The sequence below is a fragment of the Apostichopus japonicus genome, chromosome 8 (assembly GCF_037975245.1).
Source record: "Apostichopus japonicus isolate 1M-3 chromosome 8, ASM3797524v1, whole genome shotgun sequence".
NCBI classification, from domain to species: domain Eukaryota; kingdom Metazoa; phylum Echinodermata; class Holothuroidea; order Aspidochirotida; family Stichopodidae; genus Apostichopus; species Apostichopus japonicus.
Genome location: NC_092568.1, coordinates 13,079,679 through 13,106,513, shown reverse-complemented (window position 1 = coordinate 13,106,513; position 26,835 = coordinate 13,079,679). Strand labels below are relative to the sequence as shown.

Below are 26,835 nucleotides of genomic sequence, written 5' to 3'. Positions count from 1 at the left end.
TTCACTTAATTATCGAAGTAATAAATTCCTGCTTTCCTAAAATTAGGCAGCCAGAATTGAGTTGCATTCTCACGATTCTGCTTTAGGACACTAGTACTACCAAATTATCTTAAATCAGCTGCTTGTGACCAAAAAAATATCCCTAAACATATAAACTATACCGAAGGCATTTAAGAATTATTTTGTTGAAATTGTTGTCACAATGGCAGGTTGAAACATCACAATAGTATATTACTATACAAACCGCATACCAATACAGCAGAGCAAGTATACATGGGGTAATACATGGCATGGCATATATACAATGGCATAGAAACAGTACATGGCGTAACTAAAGCTGCTACCCAGTGTTTCACGCACTGAGGTATAGTACAGCGATCATCATGCATATGAACTACCGAGCAACTGTAAACGGTTGATTCTATTTAAGGCTATCTTTGTTGGAGGATAGGGAGTAGATTTTTTCTCAATGGCTAGGGAATGGTTTTTAGTATTGCTGGGGGAGAAGGGAAGGGGGGGGGGTGATTTGACAATCAGTTAATGGATGCTGGTTGGTCATTGGGTTTTCCGTATGGTTAGACTGTGCCTGTGCCAAGATCTAGGGTTACGTCAAGAAAATCTATTACCCCCAGATTTGTTTGTATAGTAATACGCAGTCTACAAGATTTGAAACCTACATGATTTGAAAACCTAATTAGTGTTTTCTAGTCCAGTTGGCTTTGCCACCAGAGCAGGACTTCATGACTGCTAAGCCATCTCCCATTGTAGATACCCACGCTGACTACCTCTAGTTCCTGCTCCAGTTGCAAGAGGATTTACAGGCCCACTAATACACATATTCCTGCTCCACTGCTATGCCCAGTGATATTGTCAAATTAGTTGTTGGTGTCCTTTTCCGCCCAAATCGTTCATATAGGAGGGTCCTTCGAGCGTAATGGTATTGAAACCAATGTTTCAGATATGGGTGGAGTTTCTGGCCCATGTCAAACACTTGGTTAGTAGTTCCTAGGAAACTGACGGGTAAAACTCTACGATATAAACAATTTGGAAAGTGAGCTTGTTCTTCTCAGATAGATTGTTGAATGATTCCGGCATGGAGGTGGTATTTCTCCACTGCTTTACACAGGTTTTAACTCTTATTGCGTTATTGATTCCGTCAAGCATTATCTTTACCTGGTCCATTTCTGTTTTCCTTGAGTTAATTTGTCTGCATTTGATGTTTGTTTGGAAATTGTCTTTCATGGTCGATCCTTTTTGTGGGTGGATTGAAAATTGTTGTTCACAGCCTGAATTGGATGTTCCAGCAATTTCCAGCATGTCCCTTTCAAAGCGGGCCGTCTCATCAAGTTTTGGTGGTGTCTTTTGGATTTTAGCCTGTATGTCTCAGACTGAACTTCCTCCTTGTCGATAATGCTAGTATTAGTGTCAGATTTGCTATGCAGGAATAAAAAAATGCTTTCCATGTCATCCATTTTTACTATGGTCTCTATCTTTTCCAGGAGTCTCTTTTCATATTCCCTGCTCAATGGGATAGGTACGTTCTCACCAGAGTAGTGCATGGAATGGAGAATAGGTCCATAGATGAGTTGGTGAATGAATGCTCTGGTGCTATATTATACATAGCAGAATCTCTATAGCAGTAGCAGTGCTGGATACCAAGGTAGTTGTTTATTTCAGTTGCCGTACTACACATAGGTGTGTGAAAACTCTGAGTAGCAGCTTTAGTTACTTTGTATTAGTATGTGTGTGTATATATACATATATATACATATATATAATTGAAATTGTAATGAGTTGGAAAATCAAGAACAGTAAAAAAACTTCCAGCCTCCACCGGGATTCGAATACGGACCTCCCGTTTTATATGCGGACACCGTAACCACTAGACTATGGACACTGATTGTATGTCCAGAGGTTTGAAACAGGTAAGGAAGGTCGTAATTCCACTGTAGGCATTTGTCACCTGTATCGAGCAATACTAGTTCTGTTTTTGGTGACATATTTTGCCTTACTCTAGAGATCAAACATGATGCTAACCAACTCGAAATCATTTGCGATTCCTAAAGCCGGATCTATATATTATATATATATATATAATGAATGAATGAATGATTCCAACTCAAGGACTTGAAAGCTGTTCCTTGAAGTTCCCCATGTCCTTGTCCTTCTTTTCATTGCAATAAATTGCAAATGTTTACATATTAGACATGGCCTGAGAATAGATGAATACAAAGTTTGTACAAGTTGAGCACTTCGTTAATGGTTGCCCCAACAAAACTTAATTGATAATTGATATGTAACATTACCTTGGTTAAATTTACCTTTACATGAACATAGAAGCATAAGAGGCATTCTGTTATTTAGAGTTAGAAATATTTATAGCAAATTTGATGATGATGAGTAAGTGTTATAACTGAACTTGACTCACTTAAACCAGAGAATCATTACTTCACCATGTGCTTGTACAGCTTCATTACACATGCCATTTATAATGTAAATTGTCTAAACGTCTGTCAGTTAACTTTCATTTGTACCAGAGATTAGTTTCACGTATAGCCTAGCCTCCTGTTTAATCGATCAGACAAACCAACTAAATAACCTACCCATGAATCGCTTATTTCACTTATTCCTACACCGACCTCTTGTTGCATTTCTTGATGATGAAGCCCAAAGTGAGACACCACAGGGCCTCTACACATCGGACATTTTGTGACCAACTTGAAGCAATCCTCACAAAGGCAGGCATGTCGACAGGGCAAGATGACCCTGGTTATCGCACCATTTTGGCATACAGCACAGTCATGATGGCCATCGGTCAAGGTATGAAAGCCTTCTTCTGATGGAGGTGTTTGTTCCTCACTAGATGAGCTTGTAGTAGTGGTATTAGTACTTGCTTCCTGCTCACTGGCTGGGATGGCATCAGCTGCCACATACATCTTCTGTAGGTTATGGACTTGTCCATGGTTAGTAATCACAAGTTGAGATATGACATGTCCAGGCTGATCAAAAGATGCATCTGGTAAGTGGAGAATCCATACACCTCCAACCTGTAACAAAACAAAGGAAAGACAACAACTGAAAGTCTGACTTTTTTTTCCTTTTTTTTCTTGGTGGGACAAATGAATATTGACTGGTTAGTTTAACCTTCTGTTGGGACATAGGACATAGTATAGTTTCTGAGGATTGATATTTGAGGCCATACTAACTATTGCAGACATACAGACTATTTAGATCCAATAAATAGTTTCACAAAGTCCAAAGGAAAATCCTGGTAAAATAGTTAGATTCATAGAATCATGTACTGGGTCATAGTCAAGAAAACTTGTTACTATCAAGTAAAATCCCCCTCATATTGTTCCTTCCATCTTTGTTGAAATACAAAGAATAAGAATAAACTACTCTAGTCTATGATTATCCAGAGTCCAGAGATGATTATACGCATACTATTGTGACTATTACATGCTGGTAGTATCAACCTCTCATTGTTCTGAGTAACATTGTTATTGATTGGAAGCCTGCTCTATGCAAACTTTGAACACTCGGTATGAAAGACAATCTCAGAGAATATCATAAAGTTCAACTGTTGTGTAACAGTTTTGAAGTCCCAGAATTTAGTCTCTTATGAAATACTATGGTCCCTGTGTAGAAGAAACAGCTATAAATCTTTGCACTTGTATAGCTGTTTGACTATTTTGCATAGCATTTTGGGATTGATAAATTATTCTAGTTCAGATCTTCTTCGCTACTACTTTATACTTATGTCGCCATGGATATTAAAGACTCAATGTGTGTTTGCTGATGAATTTCGGAATGCAAATTTACAAAGCAGACTCAATGTTTCTTATTCTAAATGTACTCTGACCAGGTGGGTTTAATGGATAAAAGCTATCGCAATCGAAAGAAAGAAATTTATTTTCGGTTGCATTTATGGCGCGAACGATGTATTGTAAAATCACTGCAACCGCCCATATCGGCATGTTCAGTACACAAATGAAACCTATAGATACTCCTATTGTTCACTTTTTTTTACCCAATTTCACACAGAATGACTACATGCACAATCTGTCATACACACTGCACATTACATGCAATCACTAAACAGTCAGCATATGAGTACATACAGTGTAGAAAGTAGGTTAATACAGTAAAGCCTTCAGCATTTGAAGCGAATTTTGCAATACACTATACACTGCTGGACGACGACAAGTTTAACATATCAGGAATGTTTGTACTCTCAAGTGACTTAAATATAAGAAAAGATATTGGATATCTTATAACAGGTATTAACTACAGACCAATCAAGAGGACAAAGAACATGATTGGTGCTAAGAATAAACAATAGGTATATTAATAATGCACTAACAATGGCACTATCTTGATTTTCTTGGCTTCTGTCCAGACATCTGGTAAGTATCACCAAGGGATATTTAACGCGAGGGGGAAGTCCAAAGTTCAAATCGTCTGTCGGACAATCAGGACTGATTTTAAAGACTTCCTCTTGTCCAGGATGAATTTTAAAGCTGAAATAAAAGTGGCAAAACAGGACAGTTATGGAAAGTCATCCATCACAAAATACACTGAAACACGATGGGATAAATTTATATTATGTTGTGATGAAGTAAACAGCAATATTGTCCTGGTTAAGCAGTTTCTTTTTATGTCACTTTTTTGCAAATGTTTGACAGCAACTTATGCAGTGTATCATCCTGAGAATAACAACATCATTATCCAAACCGTTGTAAAGTAATTGCTGTTTGACCTTTTCAATTACTGTTCAATGTGATTGTAATTGATAAAACTAAGACATTATTCTACAAGCTTCATTAATTATTATTTCTAATTTTATTGTCCCATGATCCGTTTGCTACAAGAGTATTAACAGCATGAAAGTTCAAACATTAACACAGATTCAGTGACCAACAAACTAATTCAAACCTTGTTTCAAACAAAAGATTTTACCATTTCATAAAGAATCTTCACTGGCTTCCTATTGAATTTCGAGAAACGTTCAAAGTACTTCTACTTGCATTTCGTGCTCATGATTTACAACAGCCTGTGTATCTCGCTAACCTACTATCATTTTACCTTCCTGTACGCACATTACGTTCGACTAGCAAATCATACCTCTGTGTACCTAAACCTTGTGTGAAGGCTTACGGATTCAGAAGTCTGACTTACACTGCCGCAAGTCTTTGGAATCAGTAACCAGACTATCTTTGAACTTGTTCAAATCTATCAACTTTAAAGTTTACTAAAGACTAATATTTTTCTGTTCTGCATTTTATTGTTGATGCTTTCCACTTTGTGAAGCGCCATGGGCAGTTAATTGTTTCCTTGGAGTGGCGCTATATAAATCTACATTATTATTATTATTATTATTATTGAGTCAAACTAAAATAGCATGTAGACATTTCCACTACGACACTAAAATACCACGATTAGCATCTGTGTTTAAGTAGTACCTTTTGTGGTCCACATGCTGCAGATCCATATCTTGTGACAGCAAGTACCCAGGATCATGATTCAACGCATGTATGAATAGTAAACAGGATGCACCCCAGTAAGATACAACCTCAACAGGTTCTTCTACTTTAACCTTCATAGAAATTCCATCTAGAAGAAAAACCAAAGAGAATGCTACAAATTATGGAACTGGTACAGCAAAACACAAATGATATCAATTCGAAATATTTCTGAAAGATCTAAAGTAGTCTTTCTCCCTGAAGTGCTGCTGCGCATTTCAATGTTTTGTTTTGTCTGTAGCTCATCAGGAGAGAGAGAGTGTTTGTGAGGTGTGAATATGTATGTGGCTGTGAAATGATGTAAGTCACTTACATGAGAGTGGTTAATTGGGTACTGTGACTGTGACAGTTATTGGGAGTGAATAATCATATTCAGAGATAGCTAGAGGCATAGCAAACGTAATCTCAAATTTATAAACATGTTGTATTTCTAAAGAAAAAGTTTGGACTAACTCAGTTTGGACTAACTCTTAGTCTATAGTATGTCCTTAGCGATGTTGGGTGAGAAGATTCGCCATACCATTGATGGACACATCAACTGGATTACTCTGCCAATTTTGAGCTTTATTTATAAGATATCACTGGTCAATCAATGTTGATAAATGAAGTTAGTTTGACTTAAGAATGTAAGTAAGGCATATCTGGCCATTAATGCTTTGTTAAACCTGGTCACCAAACATTAACTGCTGATGTACTGTAATAGAGTGAGGTTTATCATACATTATATTCAAAGCATTTCTGAAAACATATCAAACTATAGTCACGTTTCTAAATCCCTTAATAACACTTTAAAACAGAATGTGGCATTCAATGCCATTTATGCAGTAGCTAGGAAATGTAGTTAAAATACTGAACTTCCAGCTGGAATGTAGGCTGGAATGTACAGTAGACTTGAATGTAGGCTCTGGAAGTCCAGATATAGTCAGGAATATAGTATGCATAAGAGTTTAGTTAAATTATTGTTAGTAGCATCTGGGGCTTGATTTTGGAAAGCTGATATTAACACAGGACAGTGGCACCTGTAATTTGTCAGACTATCTGGAAATTTGAAACAAAATCATGCAAGGGGGTGGAGAGGGGGGTTACTATTAAAGAATATACTGCCTAGCATACACCAATTTCAAGTTGTAAATCATTGAAACCATCCTGTTGGCTGCTACATTAACAATTAATAAATGTCAGGGAATAAGACATCTTCCTAAAATGACATTTGTCAAAAAAAAAGGGAAAATAAGTTCTGTGCAATCAACTGCTATAATGATAGGACTCAATTTGTTAGAAATGAATACTAGCTGCCTGCTTGATCAAATGTTTTCTTCACACGACAAGTTTTAGCCGGTTGAAGTTTACTTTAGACATTCGTTTAACTTACCTTTTATAGTTGCCCTCTCCAACTGAGGGAATTCAACTTGAAATGGATTTTTGGCAACAACCATTGAAAGCTCTGGGATTTGCAGCTGCAACGTGGAGGACGTTTCTTTGAAAATTCTTGAGAAAGAAAAGAAACATTACATAACAAAAAAATTAACCAAATACATTGCTAAAAGAGCACTGACCAAGTACTGTATATTATATCCCATGGCATAATTGTAACAATTGTATGCAAATATGCCTCAACAAAGGCATTATGGATCAAGTTAACAACATTTTCAGGAGTAATTAGATCCATGGAACAATTGCACTGTTAGGCTTGAAAGGCAATAGAGTTGCACACTTGCAAGTTATGTAGCTTTTTCATAGATTACTAAGAAACATCATTGGGGGAAACATGGCATGTGTCGATTTTGAAAAAGCAATTATAGGATATATAAGTAGTAACTATATAAAGGCGTATGTATGTTAATAGTATTGGCCTGGCTGGGTTTTAGGTTGAATTCGTAATGAAGGAGTACCTGGAGGGACTATTCCCATCACTACTCATGATTATGTAAATTTCCATAGCTAAGTCCAAATCATCACTATCCAATAACTTCCTTACTTGTTGGCTTACTTACATCAGCTCAACAATTGTACGTGTGTGTTCAATGTAAAGACTATAGAAATATCCTCAAAATTAGTTTTCTTTAGCATTCTTTTACTAGTATTTATTATATTTGCATAAAAACAAATGCCCAATGCATTAAAACTGATTAAAATTTAACAGTCAATATTGAAACCACCAATTCAGTACTACATGTTACAGGCGGGATTGTGCTTTCTCAATTTATGTACAATATGTACAATATTGTGCTCTTTTCGCCAAAGACAAAGTGCCAGTCGGCAATGTTACCGCCATGGCAGTAAAGCACTTTTTGTATGGCAGAAAGAGCACAATATTGTGGGTTCATTGTATATATGCATATTGTTTCTCTTCACTCTACCTTGGCCTGCAATATCAGTCATTTAAATTGACAATCAGAATCAGACTTTTTAAAAAACAATTAGCTTAATTTAATTCGATTTATTCAACCAACTATTATATATTTGAAGACAATATATCGACTCTTACGAAGTTACATTGAAAACTATTCAATCAACCTGAACATTAAAGACTGTGTATCAATTCCCCAATCTTGTCTTAACTACAGTTCAGTCTATCCAGCGAACCGTCACATCTGAAGACGGTGTACCTGTCCTTCTACGCGATTCAAAGGAAGTTTCACCAATATATTCCTGTACACCTGGGTTAAATCCATTCCTAAAATATACCTATGTGGGATGGAACTAGATCCCTGCATACAGTATATGTCTGAACTGACATATCAGTTAGGCTACATGAAATAAAAACATTGGTGCGAATCAAATCTAAATAAACTAGGCCTAGTGATAGCAGAAACTAAGGCTAGGCTAGATGAATGTAGGTCACACGCTCTCCCAGCGTCTGTCACACAGTAATGGCAAATGTTGGGAGAGCCTGGGAGCTAACACTAACAGTTAGGCCTAAGCCTAGTTTAAGTAACAGTAAGACCTAACTGAAGTTAAGGTGACCAACGTTTGGATTCGAATGATTGGGACATTTTGCAGCATTAGGATTGAGACTTAACGGCAAATTATGCATTATAAACATCTGGGACATCAAATTGAAAACTGAAAATTCGTATCTCACTTTTCTGAGAACATGACGAGAAATATCACAAACACAACAAAACAGAATATGATTGGGAATACTATGCTAATTGCTTCGTCCAACTGTATAACTTCAGGTGGAGACGCTGCTTGCCCAATTCCAGTTTTGAACTGGGAGTTCGTTTCTTCATACATTGTCAACTCCATAATTACAGCAAATTGTTAACATATTTATGATACAAGCAAAGAGGATCCCATTATGTCTCTTAACATACACCTATAAGGATGATATGCTACAGAAATCGCTAAGAGTACTACATGCGCGAACATAAGCCAGTTGTTGCACTCCAATCTGATCTTCAATTCATAATTATTAATTTGGTAAATACTGCTGGCCAGCACATCACTGTTTGTCCATAGGTCATAGTTCACTCTCTACAACTTTAGCATTAACACTTGAGAATGAGTAGCCTACGTTTCCGTGCAAACTATTTTACATAGCGTCTGAGCTTGTAATGTAACATACACCTATGAAAAGCCCCGTCGCTTTACACACTAAATCACAAGATGTATCATAGAAGGTAGCATATGTCTATTAAAAGCCCCATTGACTTATACACTAAATCACAACAGAAATGAGGTCTCTAGATAAAAGTCCTCACTAGCTAAACGCCACCCATCACTGGATAGCTTACAAGTTGGCCTTTCATGGCACCATCAATTTTCCATATCATGAACGTGAAGATTTGTTGCTACGAGAGCCTGAAGTTTTCGTCACTTGTAAAGAAACCTCTTCACTCAGTAGTAAACAATTTTCGTACGCTGCTCCTGGGATGCTTAAAGGGGTCTAAAATTGTCTCAATTGACCAAATTTACTCACCACATGTTCTTCCATTCATGCTTTTCAACATGCAAGCCTCAAAAGACTAGGTCCTGATTGATGATATTCAAAAAAGATGTTCTCCTACTGCATTTTGGCACTTTCCCTGAGATAGGAGAACATTCGGGCGGACTGATATCATATAAATTGAAGTAGGGAGTGACGTCATGCGACATATACTGAAGCCACCCATCCTACTGGTGGCGCTTTGATTGTACGGCAAGCAGAGCCTTCTCTATATAAGGCTCTGACGGCAAGAAAGTACCGGCGCGTAATACAACCACTACCTCTTTGACAAAACTAAAGTGATAAAGTTGACATAAATCACTCGAAAATGGTGATATCGTGTGCCGCATTTGGTTGCCTAAATCGTCAAAAGTGTGGCAAGTTTCACAGGTAATTCGTTGGAAGCGATTGTAGCAGCAATAACATAGGAATCTAATTACTTTACTAGTGTCGTCTGCCCAGCTGCTGAATTGTAATTCACTGGACCCTGAATATAGTTAGCCTTGGCCCCTAGATCGGCTACGGCTCTCCTTTCGGATGAGATATGACTAAAGCCTAATGACAGAAATTATCACCACCTCATTTTACTTAAAACTGTATTCCTAACGATAGATCCACATGCCAGAACATGGGATGGTGGTCATGATGTCCTCGGGCTTATCACTAAACAATTGAATACTTGCAAAAGTTTCTTCTACCCACTTTGCAACATTAAACTGAGAACTGCATGCACCGACTAATATGGAAGCATTGCACACACATTGTTCATAGAAAGTATTGATATTGTAGATCTGTACTATAGAGACTTAAACATCAGTCCTAGTGGCAAGTGCATTTTGCGTTTTAGCATGTAGATATTTAGTCACGGTCGTCCAACAGCGAGAACTTTTTAAAGATATTTCAGGTGTCGAGGCCTGAAAACCTTTAAAACATAATTTCTCATAGTAGAAATCATTAATACTTTCATACAATGCATATGGATTTGCCATATTGAGTACAAGAATCCTGTTGCTTGTGGGGTCAAATCTCATTTGAGGTCACCAGAGGTCAAACTCTGAAAACCTTTTTACATCAAAATAATGATTTCAGCTGCTGTTACTGTATCCCTTTGGGTGATCCTCCTTATCTACTCTGTATTTGTACTTGTATTCTTGTGTTTCAGTTTTTCATTTTATTTTTATCATTTGCATTCTGTGCATGTTTTTGTCCATTCTGTTACTTGTCATTTAGCCTTTGAAGAAGGTCCTGCTAGGATCGAAACGTCAGGCCAACTTATCCACTTTTACACAACCTTTTTACATGATATCTATATCTAACGATGTGAATTGTGGATACTTCTCAAACTTAGTCTATGGATGCATCACATTGAGTACAAGACCGTCCTATTGTTTTTGTTGGAGGTGTGCATTGCCACGCACAGTAGACTGACTTGCGTTTACCATGTCATAGTGTAAATATACATCAAAATAGTGGTTCGGGCCATTTATATTGTGACAGCTTTGTGTTCGACTTAATTTTGAGGTTTCATGTTGCCAATGTTTTTTCTCAGAATTTTCATGATATTCATCGGTATCTCGACGCCCCCACCAGATGGGGCTCATATACCCGGTCATTGGACATTAGTGTCACTGTCAACCCTGCCTGAGCTCAATATCTTCATGTTTAATATCTATTAGATATATTGACATACTGAAAGGAATTATCCCATTAAGGGATTATCTTGACGATATGAAACTACAAGATCTGAACACTTGAATATATTCAAATACATGACCTTTAACCCATTCAGGTCATCAGTATTTCCCCTAAATATGCTAGAAACTCAGAATACGGTCACCCATGCTCAGGGGCGGCGATCTGTTTCAAATATTGGGGGGGACATTTGCTTGGGTGCAGGCGAATCACTATCTAAGCGGAGCGCCACCATTGGTTGGCGCGCAGCGTACAAGAAAATTTTTGGTTTTGATAGCCCCCCAGATCACCGGAAATGGCACTTCTCGGGCTTGAAAATGACCAACCAGATATACACTTTTGCCTGTGAACCAAACTTTTCCCAATAGTTTTTTTCATTCATTCATAACCTTTTTCAAGATTGTCACCAGTCACACATCATGTTCGACCTCATCGCATCTCCTGTGGATCATTGTTTTTGTAGGTAATTCTACGTAACGCCCCACAATACCCGTCAGCCACACTTTTCAAGGTTTTAAGCCTATTATTTGTTCAGAATTTGAATAATAAATTAATGTTGCACAAAATTTCATCTATGGACAACCAATATAGAAAAACCCCCTTCAACCCCTAACAGACCGGTCAAAATTGCACGATTAGAGGGAAGTATGATGAATGTTGGTCAAGGAATTTTCGAAAATTCAGACACAGTTAATTTATTGGTGTACAAATATTAAAACCTCTTATAACGGCTACTATAAAACTTCGACATCATAAACAAAATACCAAAAAATATGCTCGAGGGGGGGGCGGTCTCCACCCTTCGGCCCCCCCCCCCGGCTACGCGCCTGCGGTTAGAAATCTTGTAGGAAACTGGCCAAATGGAAACCCAGTGAACCCATATCGATGTGGATCATATATATGATTGTACGTACTTACACTCATACACAAGATATGTAGGGCCTACAGACATGATAATAATCATGAGTGACAACATGCTATACGGTCACAGGTCACAGAAACGACCACGAAGAGTCATTTACCTCATGCAGCATGTGTTGGATGAAGTTTTAGCCACCGCCAAATATGATTTGGATAAATAATCTCACACATTTTTTTCTATTTATAGCCACACAAACAAATTATGCCACCAAATATTGGGGGGGATATTAGTTACTATTAGATACTACCGTATATTCCCCACCTAAAATATTGGGGGACATGTCCCCCCCCCATGATCGCCGCCCATGTATATATATATATATTAAATATGGTTGCTACAGCCCTATTTTCCTTTTTCATCGGTAAACCAAATTCCATTACGGTTGCGGTCCGTCTAGCTATTCATTTCGAAAAAAAAAAGTAAAAACTACTTTCGGTCAGATATAGTAACAAATTGTGACACGGTTAGACAGGCGCCTTGCGAGGGATTTGCCAAGGGAGGGGCGAAGCTTTTAGGCAAACTATCTAAGCGTAGCGCGACCATAAGTTGGCGCGAAGCGCAAAAGAAAAATTTGGCAGAAAATGCCTCCCAGATCGTTGGAAATGGCACTTCCCAGGCCTTGTAAGTTGCATCTAAGCATTTTCTATTTTGAAATTACTAGCGATATCATAAAAAAAATATGCAAAAAAAACTTTGCCACGAAATATTGGGGGGGATATTAGATACTATATCCCCCCACCTAAAATATTGGGGGGACATGTCCCCCCCGTCCCCCCCATGATCGCCGCCCATGCTCAAATTTCAATCTATTACTGCCATCGCAGAATATTAGACATTTAATTGTCATTTTGGAGTCAGAACCTACATGCAATTTTCTATAATTCTATATTTGTGGGCATTGCTGATGAATGATCTTCAAAGCTTCTCACTCAGTAGCATAGAGTAGGGACAGAGGTGGTATTAAAGAGGGGGGGGGGGGTGATTTAGCAAAGGAGTACCAAGCAATCAAGATGGATATCCAATCTGGGCCACTGTAGTATCTATATACCCAACTAAACTTCAGGTTAAGACCCACGGTTTTCTACCCCTCACTTTTTTAAAGCTTCCTACATCGTCACGAGCGAAGAGCAAGATTGAGGAAATTGATGCTGATATGAACAACCAAAGGCTGAATATGGAGACAATGGATGGCTAATCTATGGGTTTGGCACTAATCCAAGTAATATTAGCTAATTATTTCCCTGTGGATCATATATAATAACTGATATCAACAGGAGAGAAGTAAATAAAAATGATGAATTTGCAATTTGTTTTTTTTTTCATTTCACTATTATTAATGCATTTTCAATACTCTGTATCATACACAGAACTGTACAAAACATCTTATTTTCTTTAAAGTTATATCATATAGTACAAATAAACATGATAAATAATCCTTTGACATATGTGAAATAGTTCATAAATGAATGAGAAAGGGGTTCACTTAAGACTGGATCTAACGCAGCAAATATTTGCTAAATGCCCAAATATTGGTCAAGACAGGAACTTTCACTGAATACATGTAATTAAATGTCAAATATCAAACTAGATGGACACTTTAAGTGATGATTTGTATCCAAATGTGCTTACAGGTTTCAGAACACATTAAAACAGAGGTGCAGTAGCGGTCTTGGGGGTGGGTTGCTCATTTCCATTATTCTCATCAATTAGAGTACGGAAGATGAGTGATGCAAGTGCTATTGGTTTAGAGGGTGAGAATGCAGTGGTTGTAAGGATAAGGTTTATAACATAAAACCAACAGAATGCTGGGGTGGGGAGAAGGTAAGGGGTGGTGGGGATATGGTAAACTATGGGATATATAACAACATTAACATGTGCAATAAGAAAGACATGTATGTGAGCTAAAACGTCTGCATAATACCCATTCCAAATTATAGGATAAACTTAACAAATAAAAAATCATAGTTAGTAAAAAAATGTTGTGCCACCACAAAAAATTCTTTTGCTTTTTTGTTTACTTTTCAAAATTGAGGAATAGCATATGATCTAAATGACCAATCCAGTTTCCATAACATTGATACAAAAGTTATACTGTAAAACCATTCTATTCCAAACAAATATAAAAACACTTACTTAAACATTTTGGCTGATGAAGATTGGTTGACATACTTGATTTTGTTACAAAAAGAAGCAAAAATTTCTGCCTTCTTTTTTTTCAAATGGATATTTGCAATAACATGTAAAACATTCATAAAAAGGGTAAAATTTTGCTACTGAAACTTTTGTTTGGAGGATGTTGACATATGATATCTCATATAAAATTTAGAAAAGGGTAAGAAAAAAATTGACTCTGATAAATAGTAAAGTTATGTACAAAATGATGAGTACTGACCCTGCAAAGAGAAAAATTAATTTGGCTTTGACAACCCTTTGATAACAAAACAACTGTCATCCTCTATAGAAAATCTGACACCTACAAAAACTTTGGCAATTTCTAGGTCTTGTTGTATGATTTCTAGTGAGCAGGAGCTATATAAAGCTACCGAATAAATATTTAAGTTTATTGTTTAAGAAAGATCCATCTATGCAGCGCAACCACTAGAAATATATGGTTCATTATAGGACTTATTTTAAAATATCAAATTTGTTCTCTAAAGAGAGACATTTGCTTTTCTGACCCTAAATATTTTCAGTGGACATAATTGACAAATGAAATGGTTATGGTGGCAGCATATGCTCATCTTCACATACATGTTTAAATCCATTTGATATCTAGTTTCATCCTTGCATGGAGTGGTTGTAGCAGATAATTCCAAGGAATAGTAAGTAGTATGCACACAATGGAATCTGTTAGAAAACTGTTTCAAACTTAGTTTAATTCAAGGCCTCACCTTGTTTTATAGCTAAATAGCACCTTCTTTAAACACCTTAACTAGATATTCTCTATTTGAAAATGTTCCTTAATGAGTTTAAAATGCAGCATATATAAAGCCTCAGGGTGATTAGTTTACCTTTCACCTGTAGTCATCACCTAAAGTCATCACCTATGGTCATCACCTGAAGTCATCACCTAAAGTCATCACCTATGGTCATCACCTGAAGTCATCACCTGTAGTCATCACCTCAATTCATCACCTATAGTCTTTACTTTGTCTGCATCTAAATCATTTGAAAGTTACATCTTTTCTTAGGTTCTAATGTTAACAAACTTGAAAGCAGTCCAGGACTCCTTTGATGCTGAACTCCTAATACACCTGGCCAGACTCATTGTGGTCTGTTGTCAGGGCAACCAATCCAGACCATCATTGATTCTCTCATCATTCTCATCTTTCTCATCTCATCAGCATATTGCAAATATGATCAGCTCCATTGTAGCTAGCTATTGGTGCAACTAATCAGGCCACATCAGATGCTGCTCTCCTAATAAATCTGATCAGCTCCATTGTAGCTTGCTATTGCTGCAACCATTCATTGCAAGCCAGTTGATGCTGCTCTTCTGACAAATGCGACCGGGTCATTGCGGTCTGCTATCGTTGCAACTAATCCAGGCCTCTCCCGATGCTGCTCTCCTAATATAATCTGATCAGCTCCACTGCAGCTTGCTATTGGTGCAACTAATCAGGCCACATCAGATGCTGCTCTCCTAATAAATCTGATCAGCTCCATTGTAGCTTGCTATTGCTGCAACCATTCATTGCAAGCCAGTTGATGCTGCTCTTCTGACAAATGCGACCGGGTCATTGCGGTCTGCTATCGTTGCAACTAATCCAGGCCTCTCCCGATGCTGCTCTCCTAATATAATCTGATCAGCTCCACTGCAGCTTGCTATTGGTGCAACTAATCAGGCCACATCAGATGCTGCTATCCTAATACATTTTGATCAGCTCTATTGTAGCTAGCTATTGGTGCAACCATTGCAAGCCAGTCAATGCTGCTGTCCTGACAATCTAACCGACGGGTCAATGTGGTCTGCTACCCATGCAACTTATCCAGGCCTCTCCCGATAATGCTCTCCTAATAAATTCTGATCAGCTCCATTGTAGCTAGCTATATGGTGCAACTATTGTGAGCCAGTTGATACTGCTGTCCTGACATATCTGACAACCGGGTCATTGTGGTCTGCTATCAGTGCAACTAATCCAGGCCACTCTAGATGCTGCTCACATGATACAGAGGAATCAGCACCATAATTAGATCTCTATTTACAATAATGGAGGCAAGAAAGACCTGGTTAGTCACTCTTCCACGCTCCTTGGCGTTTCTTCCACGGCTTCAGGTTGCTGGGGGTGCTCGGAGTCCATTTCTTCCAGAACATGCACTGGAGATGAAAAAAAATAGAAACAGCTTCCATTGTAAATTGTCATCTCGCTGTGTTATTGACATATTACAAAGACTACTCTGAACAATGGTTCCATTGTTAAACCAACACAATCATACATCACAGGAAGTAGATGGAAGATACACAGTACCTGCAACACTAATAGATACATAGCAACAATTACAGAACTGTTTTAGAAGACATAGCAAACCACCACACTTGCTGCCATTTGTTGCATACCTATCAAAATATTTAGTATGTTAAATCCTCTCTTTGGTATCTTATGTCCACCACTATCCATGCTCCATTATCACTGATAACCACATATAAGAACTAAATATATCTACACATGTGAAATTACAGTCACAAAACTTAAAACAAACTTCAAAAAGTCAGGTATAATATTTTAAAAAAACATCTAAAATTATTGATATGTTATTTTTGAAACTAATATGGAAGACTACTGGCTCTACAAAATGTGCAAGTGTCTTTGGAATTGGGTTCTATTTTCCTTCACATGTGCTTGGAAATTGCCCTCATAATTTTAAAGCAATACACACAAAACTGTAATTGTTTATAATAATAATGGAGGAAATCCACGATCAAAACTTCAACAAAAAGTCAATTCACAATCCCAAAACTTTTTAATACTCTTACACGTTTTCCTTTGGATATCTAGTGCAATAACTAATATATTCAAACATGTTGGCAAAAGATGCAGTGCTGTAATATATTTGCACTTTCGATGCAGAGTGCAAATCTATTGTCTATATGCCTACCTTTGCTAACAACAATAAAAAATAAAAAAAAGGATAAAAAACCCAGAATCTCTAAACACAATCGATCTTCACATAAATCACACAAATCTAATGTGTATTCCAAATGCTGAAAATTTGTGACAAACTAAGGACACAAGGACACAAGGTTTAACATTAATGGTAATTATAAAATACTGGCTGTAAAGATCATCATGCATTTGTTTACTTTTCATTGCATGAAGTCAATTCAGAACACCACAGATTTATCATAATAGGGCTTTTAAGGCAGTCGATCGAAGTCTTTAAATGTAGTGTTCTCATGGTAACATTTTACAGCGAGAGTTTCAAAGTGCACTACTTTCAGGGATTTTTACCCAATAAACTGCATACAAATATTTGTCAAGGACATAAAAATAGACAAGTGCCTGGTGAAAATCAAGATTTAAGATTTAAACAAAATTTTAAATTTAAATGTTATGAAAATAGGTTTACAACTAAATACAAGTTTCGTGGTAAAACCATTTTACTCTCATCACAGGTTGAAGCATCAGAAAGAAAACTGAACAGAGAATACATGTGAAGGCCTGTCCTAAAATTCCATGCAGCCCAATCTACTTATTATGGAACAAACTAATGAGCTTTGAAAAGACAAGTAAACAAGCACGTGCAAAAACAAAAAGACAACTGAATATTTCTGTCTTTGTTTACAGAGTACATTTGATACATTCTAAAGCTGTAATAATCATAGCAGGCATTCTAAATAACATAAGCGAAGTGACAGTTGTTTCTAATATGCAGAGGTGGTTAAAGCATGCTACAGAGTTTGATGTCATGCTCTTGCTGTGGAACATATCAAGTACTATTCAGTTTGATCCAGATCAGATCCCATGAAAACAGTTTCTCCAAGTAGAGCTTATTGATATAAAAGCTTTTGTCAGCAACTTGACTCGACTGCACAGCTGTGGTAATTCAAGCTTTACGAGAACATTCCCCCCCCCCTTTAAGTGGAGGAATGAGGATAAATAGGAATTATTTGAATCCACATAGGATAAAATCACTCTCATCATGTTTGTTTTGATCAATTCCTGAAATACTGTTTAAGATGGATCTCAAAATAGAACTGGTACTTGATCCAGTTTTGAAATGATTTAAAAATCTGATCCAGATACCTCACATTAATAGTGAGGATATGTTGATCCATATAAGATTTAATATTGGATCACCAGAATGGACTTGATCCTGCTCTTCACAGATTATGATCTGATCCAGATAATATATTGATCATGCAATGCCGGGAGTACATCCATATATATAATAATATACCTCTTGTTTATGGTTCATATCCTCCCACTTAGAGCAATCACCTTGCTGCATGCCAGGAGAAATGACAATCAATTTTTCAAAAAAAATAATTCAAAAGTAACAAGAAATCGTGCCAAGGTGTGACAATAATTGAGGGGTTCAAAGTTCATTTCGACTTGAAAAATCAGGCATGTATATTGAACCTGGGAAAACTATCTCTTCTCACACAGTTTTCTTGAATTGTGTCCAGTTGGCGGTTTGGACTCTCCACCTGGAAGATTCAAAATACCGCCAACATTATTAATCTGCCTCCCTGTCGCCAACATTATAAATCTGCCTCCCTGTCGCCAACATTATAAATCTGCCTCCCTGTCGCACCCCGAAGGTAAATCCTGGGCCTGGAAGGAGTTTTATTGACTTCACCTTTTATTTTGGTGTACCTCTGTATGATAAAATATGTCTTCATCAAACCATGAAGCATTTACTCATTACTTAGCACAAGTCTCATATGTCTCAAAAATTTTATGAATATTTAATGACTTAAGTAAGAAAAAATTCTGGTGCGTTAAAAAAAAAAAAAACCTTCAAATATTAGAAGAATATTCACAAGCAGAAGATTGGGTGCATTCAGGGTTCTATTCCCAAAATAATTGCAGTTTTCTGGCTGTAATGTAACTTCTGATGTAGCCTACTTAAACAACATTGATATTGTTCACTTTCCCTCAAAATTATTATTTGCTTAAAAACTAGATGGAAATAATGTTTATCTGCAAGAAATTTGACAACATTAAGTCAATTTGTGAGTACTCTCTGACCTTTCACAGATTGACAATGTAGTAAAACACTGTAACATCTTGGCCTGTGTTTTATTGATTTTTTCACTGTTGCCAAAGTGATGTCATCTAAACATACTTATTTGACATTAGTCAGGTTTGTACCTCTCTCTATCAGTCGAATTGATGAATAAAAAACTCTTGAGTGTTGCTTTAAACAGAAGGAAGAATCAGATGAGTTGGACAATATTATTGACTAGACACACTGAAGAGTGAGAAAGAGTTACATATTACATTTCTACATGGTTATGTTTATCTAAGACAAACAAAATAAATAGAGGATGCAGTACCTACCAGTCTGACCATTAGTTGTCCCCTGATTACCGTTTACCTTCTTCCACCCGCCCCCTCCCAACACCACCCCACCCAACACCACCCCTCCCTCCCTAAGTATAACTCTATATGATGAGGATACAAACAGAATACTAAATTTTAACTGTTTTACTTCAAATCTAGTGATGTCTTACCTTAACAGGTTCTGCCCTCTGCTGTTGTAACATTTTGGGGTCATCTACCTCATAAACCTTGATTTCTACCCCCTCCTCTGGTTTCAGTGGCCTTGGTCTACCAGGCCGGTGAGAGACTGGGACACCTGTGTCAGAGGCAGAAGAGCGGGGAATGGCTCGGTTCCTCTTTGAGCTTGACTTCGTCCCTGAGAAAACAACAAAGACACAACTCCTGTTGCAATTGTTTTCTTCAAGAAAGGCATTTGTGATGGCAAAATTTAGTGCTTAGTGACAGTTGAAAACGGTGGTTTGTATAGCACACTGTCGGTCCTTAAATGAAACTCCAAAATATGACAAAGTTTGACCAACTAGTTACTGATTCCAGATATTAAAATATAGTTCAGTTGTTTAACTCTCTGATTTAAATTACGGTTCTATGAGAAATTATATGTGGCTTGCTTTGTAAGACATTTTGGTGTAGAGTGTTGTACAACAGCTATTCTACCTTGGTTAATAAACTTTTTGTATTATTATAAACACAATTAAATGTACATGGTTTGCCCAAGAGAACCTTTCAAACCATTCTTTTTTTCCAAGAATATCAATATCTTTGGTTACATAGTTCATGATGGTTGAATCATGACCTTTTCAACACATTACGGGTTCAAGTTCAGACGAGATTCAATTATATCACGGTCCACAGAGAATTCCTTGGCAAATAGTTTTAATTTTACATTTTGGTTTCTATCTGACGACATATTCCAATCATTTGCAAGGTCTGTGAACAGACAGATAACTTATATTTTCTTTCAAGAAAAGAAAAAAACTTCTGCCTGAATATGATCTCTTTCCAATTTGAGAGACAATTTTGTGGATTCCATTTCACCAAATAATAACTTTGAAGCTAAGAAATGATGACTTATTCAAGGTTATTCTATAATAAGAATTTGATTAAAATCTAACACTTCCTTCACATTCTATATAACTCTTTCTTTGAGATTTATTCGCTATGAAAAGTACCCAAGAACAAATCATACTGTCCAATGTTGCTTCATACATGTCAGTTCAAAATCATAACCAGAGACTTGGATGATGCTATCAGGCCAGAGGAAATGTACCCCTAAAGTGCACATTGCCACAAGTGAAAGACTGATTTATCATTCTAGATACAACTTGTAGCATTTTATCTTTGGTAAATCCTTCAAATTCCTAAAATCTATGCAACTGGTGTTTTATTGGCCTTTAAAACATCTTTGGGCGTTAGTTGTATTGTACATGCACGTAAAGTGTATGTGGTTCGATCCGTTGAACAAAGTTCTTCCCAAATAAAACTTCATGTTCAAGAATACGTGTCATGTACATGGCAAGATAAATACATGCAAACAAATGCTGGCTTACCAGGGAATTTCTTCTTGATCAGCTTGTTGCCTCTAACTTTTCCACAAGAGCCTTCACTGAATGAGTCTGGAGCGGACGCCGTTGCTTCACTGTAGCTATCTCTTCGATTACTCTCGTAGCCACTGCTCATACCACTGGCTCCATGTAATCTCCTGGTGACTGTTGGAGGGTGATCACTGAAGGAGCTACTGTTATCACTCCCATGGCCACTACTCGCACCTCTTCTGATTCTGGGCTCTGTTACTTTGGAGTATGGTGAAAGTATTGCCGGTCTGTGGTGTCCATTCTCCCCCGATGCTATACCACTGTCGTTGCTACTGTCCGAGACATTGGTCAGCCTTTTACCTGTAGGTAGGTTACCATTCACACCTCTGACCGGCAGCTGTGACCCCTGCCGATCCCTGGATGAAAATCTGGACGAAGTTCCACTCTTTGTTAAGGATGGTGCCGATTTGCTCATGGACTTATTGTGTGTTGGAAGGGAATTAGTTCTCTGCATTGACGATGGGGGCTTATCTGTTAACTTAGAAACGGCGCTATTCGAGCTCTTACTGGAGGATCTATTACTTTGAGGCAGTTTTGAAGTCCTTGGTAACCTAGAACTACTCTTTCTTGTTTCACTGTCACTTTTACTGCCGGAAGACCTGTATTGTTTCTTAGCTGGAAGTTTAGAGGGAGTTTTCATTGAATTAGGAAGAGGTAGCTTTGACATATTAGATTTACCATTTCTCACACTAGGTTCTGGTTTGGGGATATTTGGCTCAGGCTTGAGCCGTTCTGGTATTTCTCTCTCCAAGGAAGCATAGATGTGATTCTCCACTTCAGGTACCGTCTCGAGTCCCCTCTTGGGACTGTGCACTTGATAATGATGGCGATCTTTACATTCATACTCAAATTCCTGAGAGTAACATGGATTCACTTCAACATGAAATGTGGGAGACGAGCATGCTCCGATGACCGGTGGGCGAACCAGGTCACACATATCCTCAGAACAAGCACCATCAGGTTTCCTGTCCTTCCACATCTCCGCCAGCTCATCCTCATCCTGAGATGCTGAACTCTCCATGTTCCTAGACAGGGCCGCACTTACCCCTAGAAGTGGCCTGTGGCTGCCATTCTTTTTCTTAAAGGGACTCGCTCTCGGAGTACTGTTCAATGATGTGTTTTCAGGCCTCTTTGGAGATTTCTCAACACAGATTACAGTATTAGCACTGCTGTGGGAAGGTGTGCTGCCACACACAGAGTTTGAGTGTGTAGGAGTGCTTTCACAAATTGAGGTCTTCGAATGGGTCGGAGTGCTTTCGCAGAGTGACACAGAAGGAGCAGGTGTCACATCATACAGAGGTTCTCTTTTGGGTTCCTCGTTAGGCATCATTCTTTGCCAAACAGGGGAGACGTTCCCCGAGACCTGGGTCTGGTTGCAAGGTCCCCTGGCAAGTCGCTGTCCCTGAGCTGGATGACCTTTCATACGTGGGCTGTAATTAGCAGCAATAGCTCTGGCCAGTATCTGGGCTTGCAGTTTCTGAAGATGGAGTGCAGCTGCAATTCTTTCATTGATCTTGGAATCTTGAGGACTCTTTGAATGATTTGACCTTCCCAGAGAGGATGAATGAGATGTGTCATCATCTTTCTCTGAGATGAAGCTGTTGGGTCTGGAGGTCGTGCTGAAGGTGGCATCTGTAGCATCGCTGATGCAGCTCAACCTACGCAGAGGGTGGTCATCAGCCATGTGTTTCTCCCTCATCACCACCTGGTCATCGTTATTGATGGTCATGTAGGTCATCACAGCAGGTTCATGAGTCAATAGGTTTCCTCCGAGGTCTAACCCAGGAGGCAGCTCTGCGTCATCCATTGGATCACTATCCACTGACAAGTTGTCTGCATGAATGTTTGATATGACATACATCGATTTAATAGCCTCCAAGTCATTGCTGGCTAAAGATACAGAATCAATGGTATCGTTATCCAACCGGAAGCAGTCTGGAAAATTAGGCCCCATTTTGTAATTCTCTGCATCGACTACTTCTGACTCATCATCAGAGTACACGTAGTGGCCCCCGGCCATCTTTTTCCTCTCTTCCATTCCTAGCAGCAGGAAAGGCTCTTCCATACAACCACCAACGCTAGTATTATTCAGGCTGGTAGATATGTTCTCAGAGAAATTGTCCATGGACCTTTGTGCAAGCTGCTGAAACCAGCAGACTGCCTCCGACCCTAAAGGCATTTCATCAATCGTTAATGTATCTGTGACCGTGGTTAATTCATCCGAAGCTCGAGAGATGAAGCTCAGGGTCTCCTGCTCAGAGAAGGCCAAAGATATTTCATCCTCAGATAATTCGGAGACAGGTTTCTCAAGGAGCTCAGAAATCCTGTCCAACGATGTAAATGATTTCATGAGGCATTCTGGGTTTGAAAACATTGAAGTGGTAGATAAAAATTGCCTCTCTTCTGGTGTTAAGGGAATAGCATCCAATAGGTTTGGTTTCTCATTGGTGGGAGTAATAGGATTGTCTACTGAGGATACTGATGCTGCCTGAGATGAAAAATCAGCATCAGCAGTCCTCAAGGCTTCCGTAAGATCATCCTCCTCACCAAACTCACTCACGCTAAGGTCGTCGATATTTGAGCTTGCCCTCTTGTCGGGATCGGATAGTCGTTCTCTCTCCATCTCTTGAATATTTTCCATTTCGTCGCAATCCACCAACTGTTTCACCTTTTCGATGTCCTCGTTGCTACCAAAGTTGACTGGTAAATCTACTTCTTCCTCAGCCTCGGCTAAATCACTGGGCTCCTCTGGAATACAATCAGATTTCTTTTCTTTGGCGGCAGCCTTCAATTTTTCTGAACGAAGAAGAGAGGATTTTTTGGTCTCCTTTGGTAACTCTTCCCGGAATAATGGTTTGGTTGGTAGGGTTGGCTTTTCTTTGATTAAGGGAGGGTATTTCAATTTGCTGGGTTTCACTGGTACATCTGGTTTGCATAGTTTTCCTGGTTCAGACTCTTGGTCGGCTTGATCCATTCTGTTCTTGTTTTCATCTTCACAGTGGCTGCTGCCACCGTTTGAAAGAGTTGGGCTTGTGTAATCTGTCCCTGAGGAGAGGTTGGACTTGCTGTTTGACTTCAAATTAACCTCATTTAAGTCGTCATTGTTCTCATTTTCATTTTCACTGTTATCTGAAATGTGATTATTGCCCTCTCCTCCGAACAGAGGATGGTTTTCTCCGTCGCTACCGCTCCCCAGGTGTTTATTGTCGTCACTGCTCTGTGAATCACTCAGATTGAGGTTCATCAGAGCTGGAAGCACATCAGGAGGACCTTCATTATCTGTCAGATCTCGGTCGCTGAGGGGGCAACCGTCCGGTCCTACATAGATAACTGTATCACATGACTGCTCACTACTGGAAAGGTACTCGGGATCACTTTGGTTTAAAGCATTGGTAACCTGAACACCCCCCTCAGGTACCGGGGATGGACAAGTACGGCGATGAGCGGGTCGAATCCTTCTCATTCGTCCCTCCTCACAGGAACTTTCTCCCCCAGAGGAACTGGTACCAGAATACTGTCAAAGAAAAAATAAAACAGATTGTGATGGAATGCTCTACTTGAAAGAAGTACAGTATATCTATGGAAGACCTTGATAAGTTTCTGCAGAGATTGTGATACAATTGACAATCACGATATAATCACAACGAAGCATAAAAAAACTTAGTGAGAACTGTTTCAGCCATTGAAAGATCTTCTTGCACCCATAAATACTCAGTACTTAAATGGAAAACACCCTCAACAGTTAGCTATGACTCTCACAAAGTATGCGTGATTACTTCCTCGTCTGTCATCACTAACAGTTTCATAGGTCATAGCACAGAAATGGAAAACACCCTCAACTGTTAGCTATGAACCACACAAAGTATTACGTGATTGCGAACTTGTCTGTCTTCTACTAACAGTTCCCTAGGTCATAGTATCTATACCATAAAGAATAAACTAAATCAAACTTGAGTCAACAAATCTGTCATCAAGACAGTCTTCTTTTGTAACTTTTCTCTGAGAAAAAGTCAATACTGAATTGTAATTTGTGTGCCTGTCCAATTTATAATTCGATACACCTTTTCATAGCAATGTTTTATTCCAAATGAGCATGCTGGTATATCCAAAAATTCTAACTGGTTTTAAAATTTAAAAAAAAAACACAAAGAAGGATGGTGTCTGAACAAAACTAATTACAGCAGAAAAGTCCACCGAGAATTCTCTTTCAACCAGCAAGAGCCAATGAACTTTAGGACAAAGCAATTCAGGACAGGTCATTAAACTCTGTCTACCTTTGATTTCTTCTTTCTCATCCGATGAATCCTGGACGCCAATTGGATTGTTGAGAGTGTTTCCGAGTAGAAAGGAATTGCTGACGAGACATGGGCAATCATCACCGTACGACATGAAAGGCTTCCCATGGCTTCACGAAGCAACCGTGTTAACTTGCTGTCTCTGTAAAGAGAACGTTAAATGTGGGGATTGAAATTCAATCCAAAGACTGGAAAATGTCTAACAATTTCATAGGAGCAATATATAAGGAAGGCACTTAAATAAATGATTGAATCAGAACATGGACGAATATGTGAACAGCAGATGTGGTTGTTATCATTATTTGCTTTCTTTGATTGCAAGTACTTCGGTAATAGTTCGACTCCAACTGATGCCAAGTTCATGGCATTCACATCACGGTAGGTTTTAAAAGATGCTGTCTTATGGAGTGAATTTGTCAATATTTGGTAAGGAAACACGAAATAAAACATCAGCGTGTTCTCGCTGTAATGTTAGGGCTTCTGTAATACTAGGCATTTACTAACTAGGTGTTTGCAAGTAAGCCTAATCAGTAACTCACAGCAACTTGCTACTCGATTAGGGACTTTTTTCCCAATTTTCCCAATTATTTATTCTTCGCTTTTTAACTGTAAAATGGTGTGCGAAAATGACAACTGATTTTCCGCTACACTGCCTAAATCAAAGCGATCTTTTAAGCAATGCAAATCTAACATTGACAAAGCATCTGTCTTCCCTCGCAAAGTTAGTGAACAACCTCCTCACATGAAAAATTCCTGTATATGATACACATGCAAATAGCGAACCATTTCACACAGTAAATTCCTATTGAGTTTGGTCATTGACAAAATTAATTACAACTTAACTTGTTTCAAGTTCGACACCGTACTACTTTGATCATGCTGTGAAATAGTCTTGCTAATGTTGGGGTTTGACTAGTCCACCAGTAACTCCCCAAAATGTTGAGCGTAGTGCATTTTCTATTCGCCAAAGCTAAAAAAGTACTCCCCAATGGCGAGTTGATGACTGTTATGGTCAAGACCTGGTTTTCTTGGTGATAGCAGATGATGGAAAGACATCAATATTTTACCTGTACGGAATATGCTTCTGGCCATTCAGGACGGCAAGTATGACGTTTCCGAGAGCAGAAAATGTTAAAGATGACCCGTTTTGTACTTTGCTGCTGCTTTTGTCTCCGCTGCCGAGATCGATGAGATGGAGCCTGCTTCGTCCCCCATTGACACCCCCTTTACCATATTTGTCTATTCTGTACTGGTAGACGTGTAATGTGAACAGCATGTGAGAATACCGACCAGCCTCTGGTTCCTCTGAGGTAGTCAAGAAAAAAGAAAAAGCAAATACAATGAAGGTGAGAATAAAAAAATAGTTTGAAATT

The 26,835-nt window shown here is 38.4% G+C and overlaps 2 protein-coding genes across 10 annotated transcripts in view; both read right to left on the bottom strand.

The window, feature by feature from the left end:
• Positions 1 to 1,758: 1,758 nt before the first annotated feature.
• Positions 1,759 to 9,116, bottom strand: LOC139970466 (cell growth regulator with RING finger domain protein 1-like). Of its 2 annotated transcripts, none has more exons than XM_071976208.1 (5): positions 8,608 to 9,116; positions 6,895 to 7,010; positions 5,463 to 5,613; positions 4,364 to 4,520; positions 1,759 to 3,047 (listed from the first exon to the last, which is right to left on the bottom strand). In XM_071976208.1, the coding sequence occupies exons 1-5, from the start codon at positions 8,772 to 8,774 to the stop codon at positions 2,547 to 2,549; spliced, it is 1,092 nt and encodes a 363-aa protein (XP_071832309.1). In that variant the 5' UTR covers positions 8,775 to 9,116; the 3' UTR covers positions 1,759 to 2,546. The 2 variants fall into 2 exon arrangements, with proteins under 2 accessions (XP_071832309.1, XP_071832310.1); XM_071976209.1 differs by having other exon boundaries at positions 8,845 to 9,116.
• A 5,523-nt stretch (positions 9,117 to 14,639) lies between these two features.
• Positions 14,640 to 26,835, bottom strand: part of LOC139970463 (uncharacterized) — a 168,319-nt gene continuing 156,123 nt past the window's right edge. For 5 of the 8 annotated variants that reach the window (XM_071976196.1, XM_071976195.1, XM_071976197.1 and 2 more), the window contains 6 exons: positions 26,530 to 26,767; positions 25,442 to 25,604; positions 21,123 to 24,681; positions 19,746 to 19,930; positions 18,467 to 18,511; positions 14,640 to 16,385 (listed from right to left, as the gene is read on the bottom strand). In XM_071976196.1, coding sequence (XP_071832297.1) covers positions 16,299 to 16,385; positions 18,467 to 18,511; positions 19,746 to 19,930; positions 21,123 to 24,681; positions 25,442 to 25,604; positions 26,530 to 26,767 — 4,277 coding nt within the window. In that variant the 3' untranslated portion in view covers positions 14,640 to 16,298. Of the gene's footprint in view, positions 16,386 to 18,466; positions 18,512 to 18,648; positions 18,717 to 19,745; positions 19,931 to 21,122; positions 24,682 to 25,441; positions 25,605 to 26,529; positions 26,768 to 26,835 lie in introns of all 8 variants that reach the window. The other 3 variants (XR_011794153.1, XM_071976198.1, XM_071976199.1) reach the window with 3 other exon arrangements.

What these genes read in the sequence shown, in the direction of transcription:
- LOC139970466 (XM_071976208.1), bottom strand. Translation starts at nt 8,774, where the DNA reads ATGGAGTTGACAATGTATGAAGAAACGAACTCCCAGTTCAAAACTGGA. An exon ending in CTCGTCATGTTCTCAGAAAA is followed by an intron (nt 7,011 to 8,607) that starts GTGAGATACGAA and finishes TTCTTTCTCAAG; the next exon opens with AATTTTCAAAGAAACGTCCT. An exon ending in AAAATCAAGATAGTGCCATT is followed by an intron (nt 3,048 to 4,363) that starts GTTAGTGCATTA and finishes GTTTTGTTACAG; the next exon opens with GTTGGAGGTGTATGGATTCT.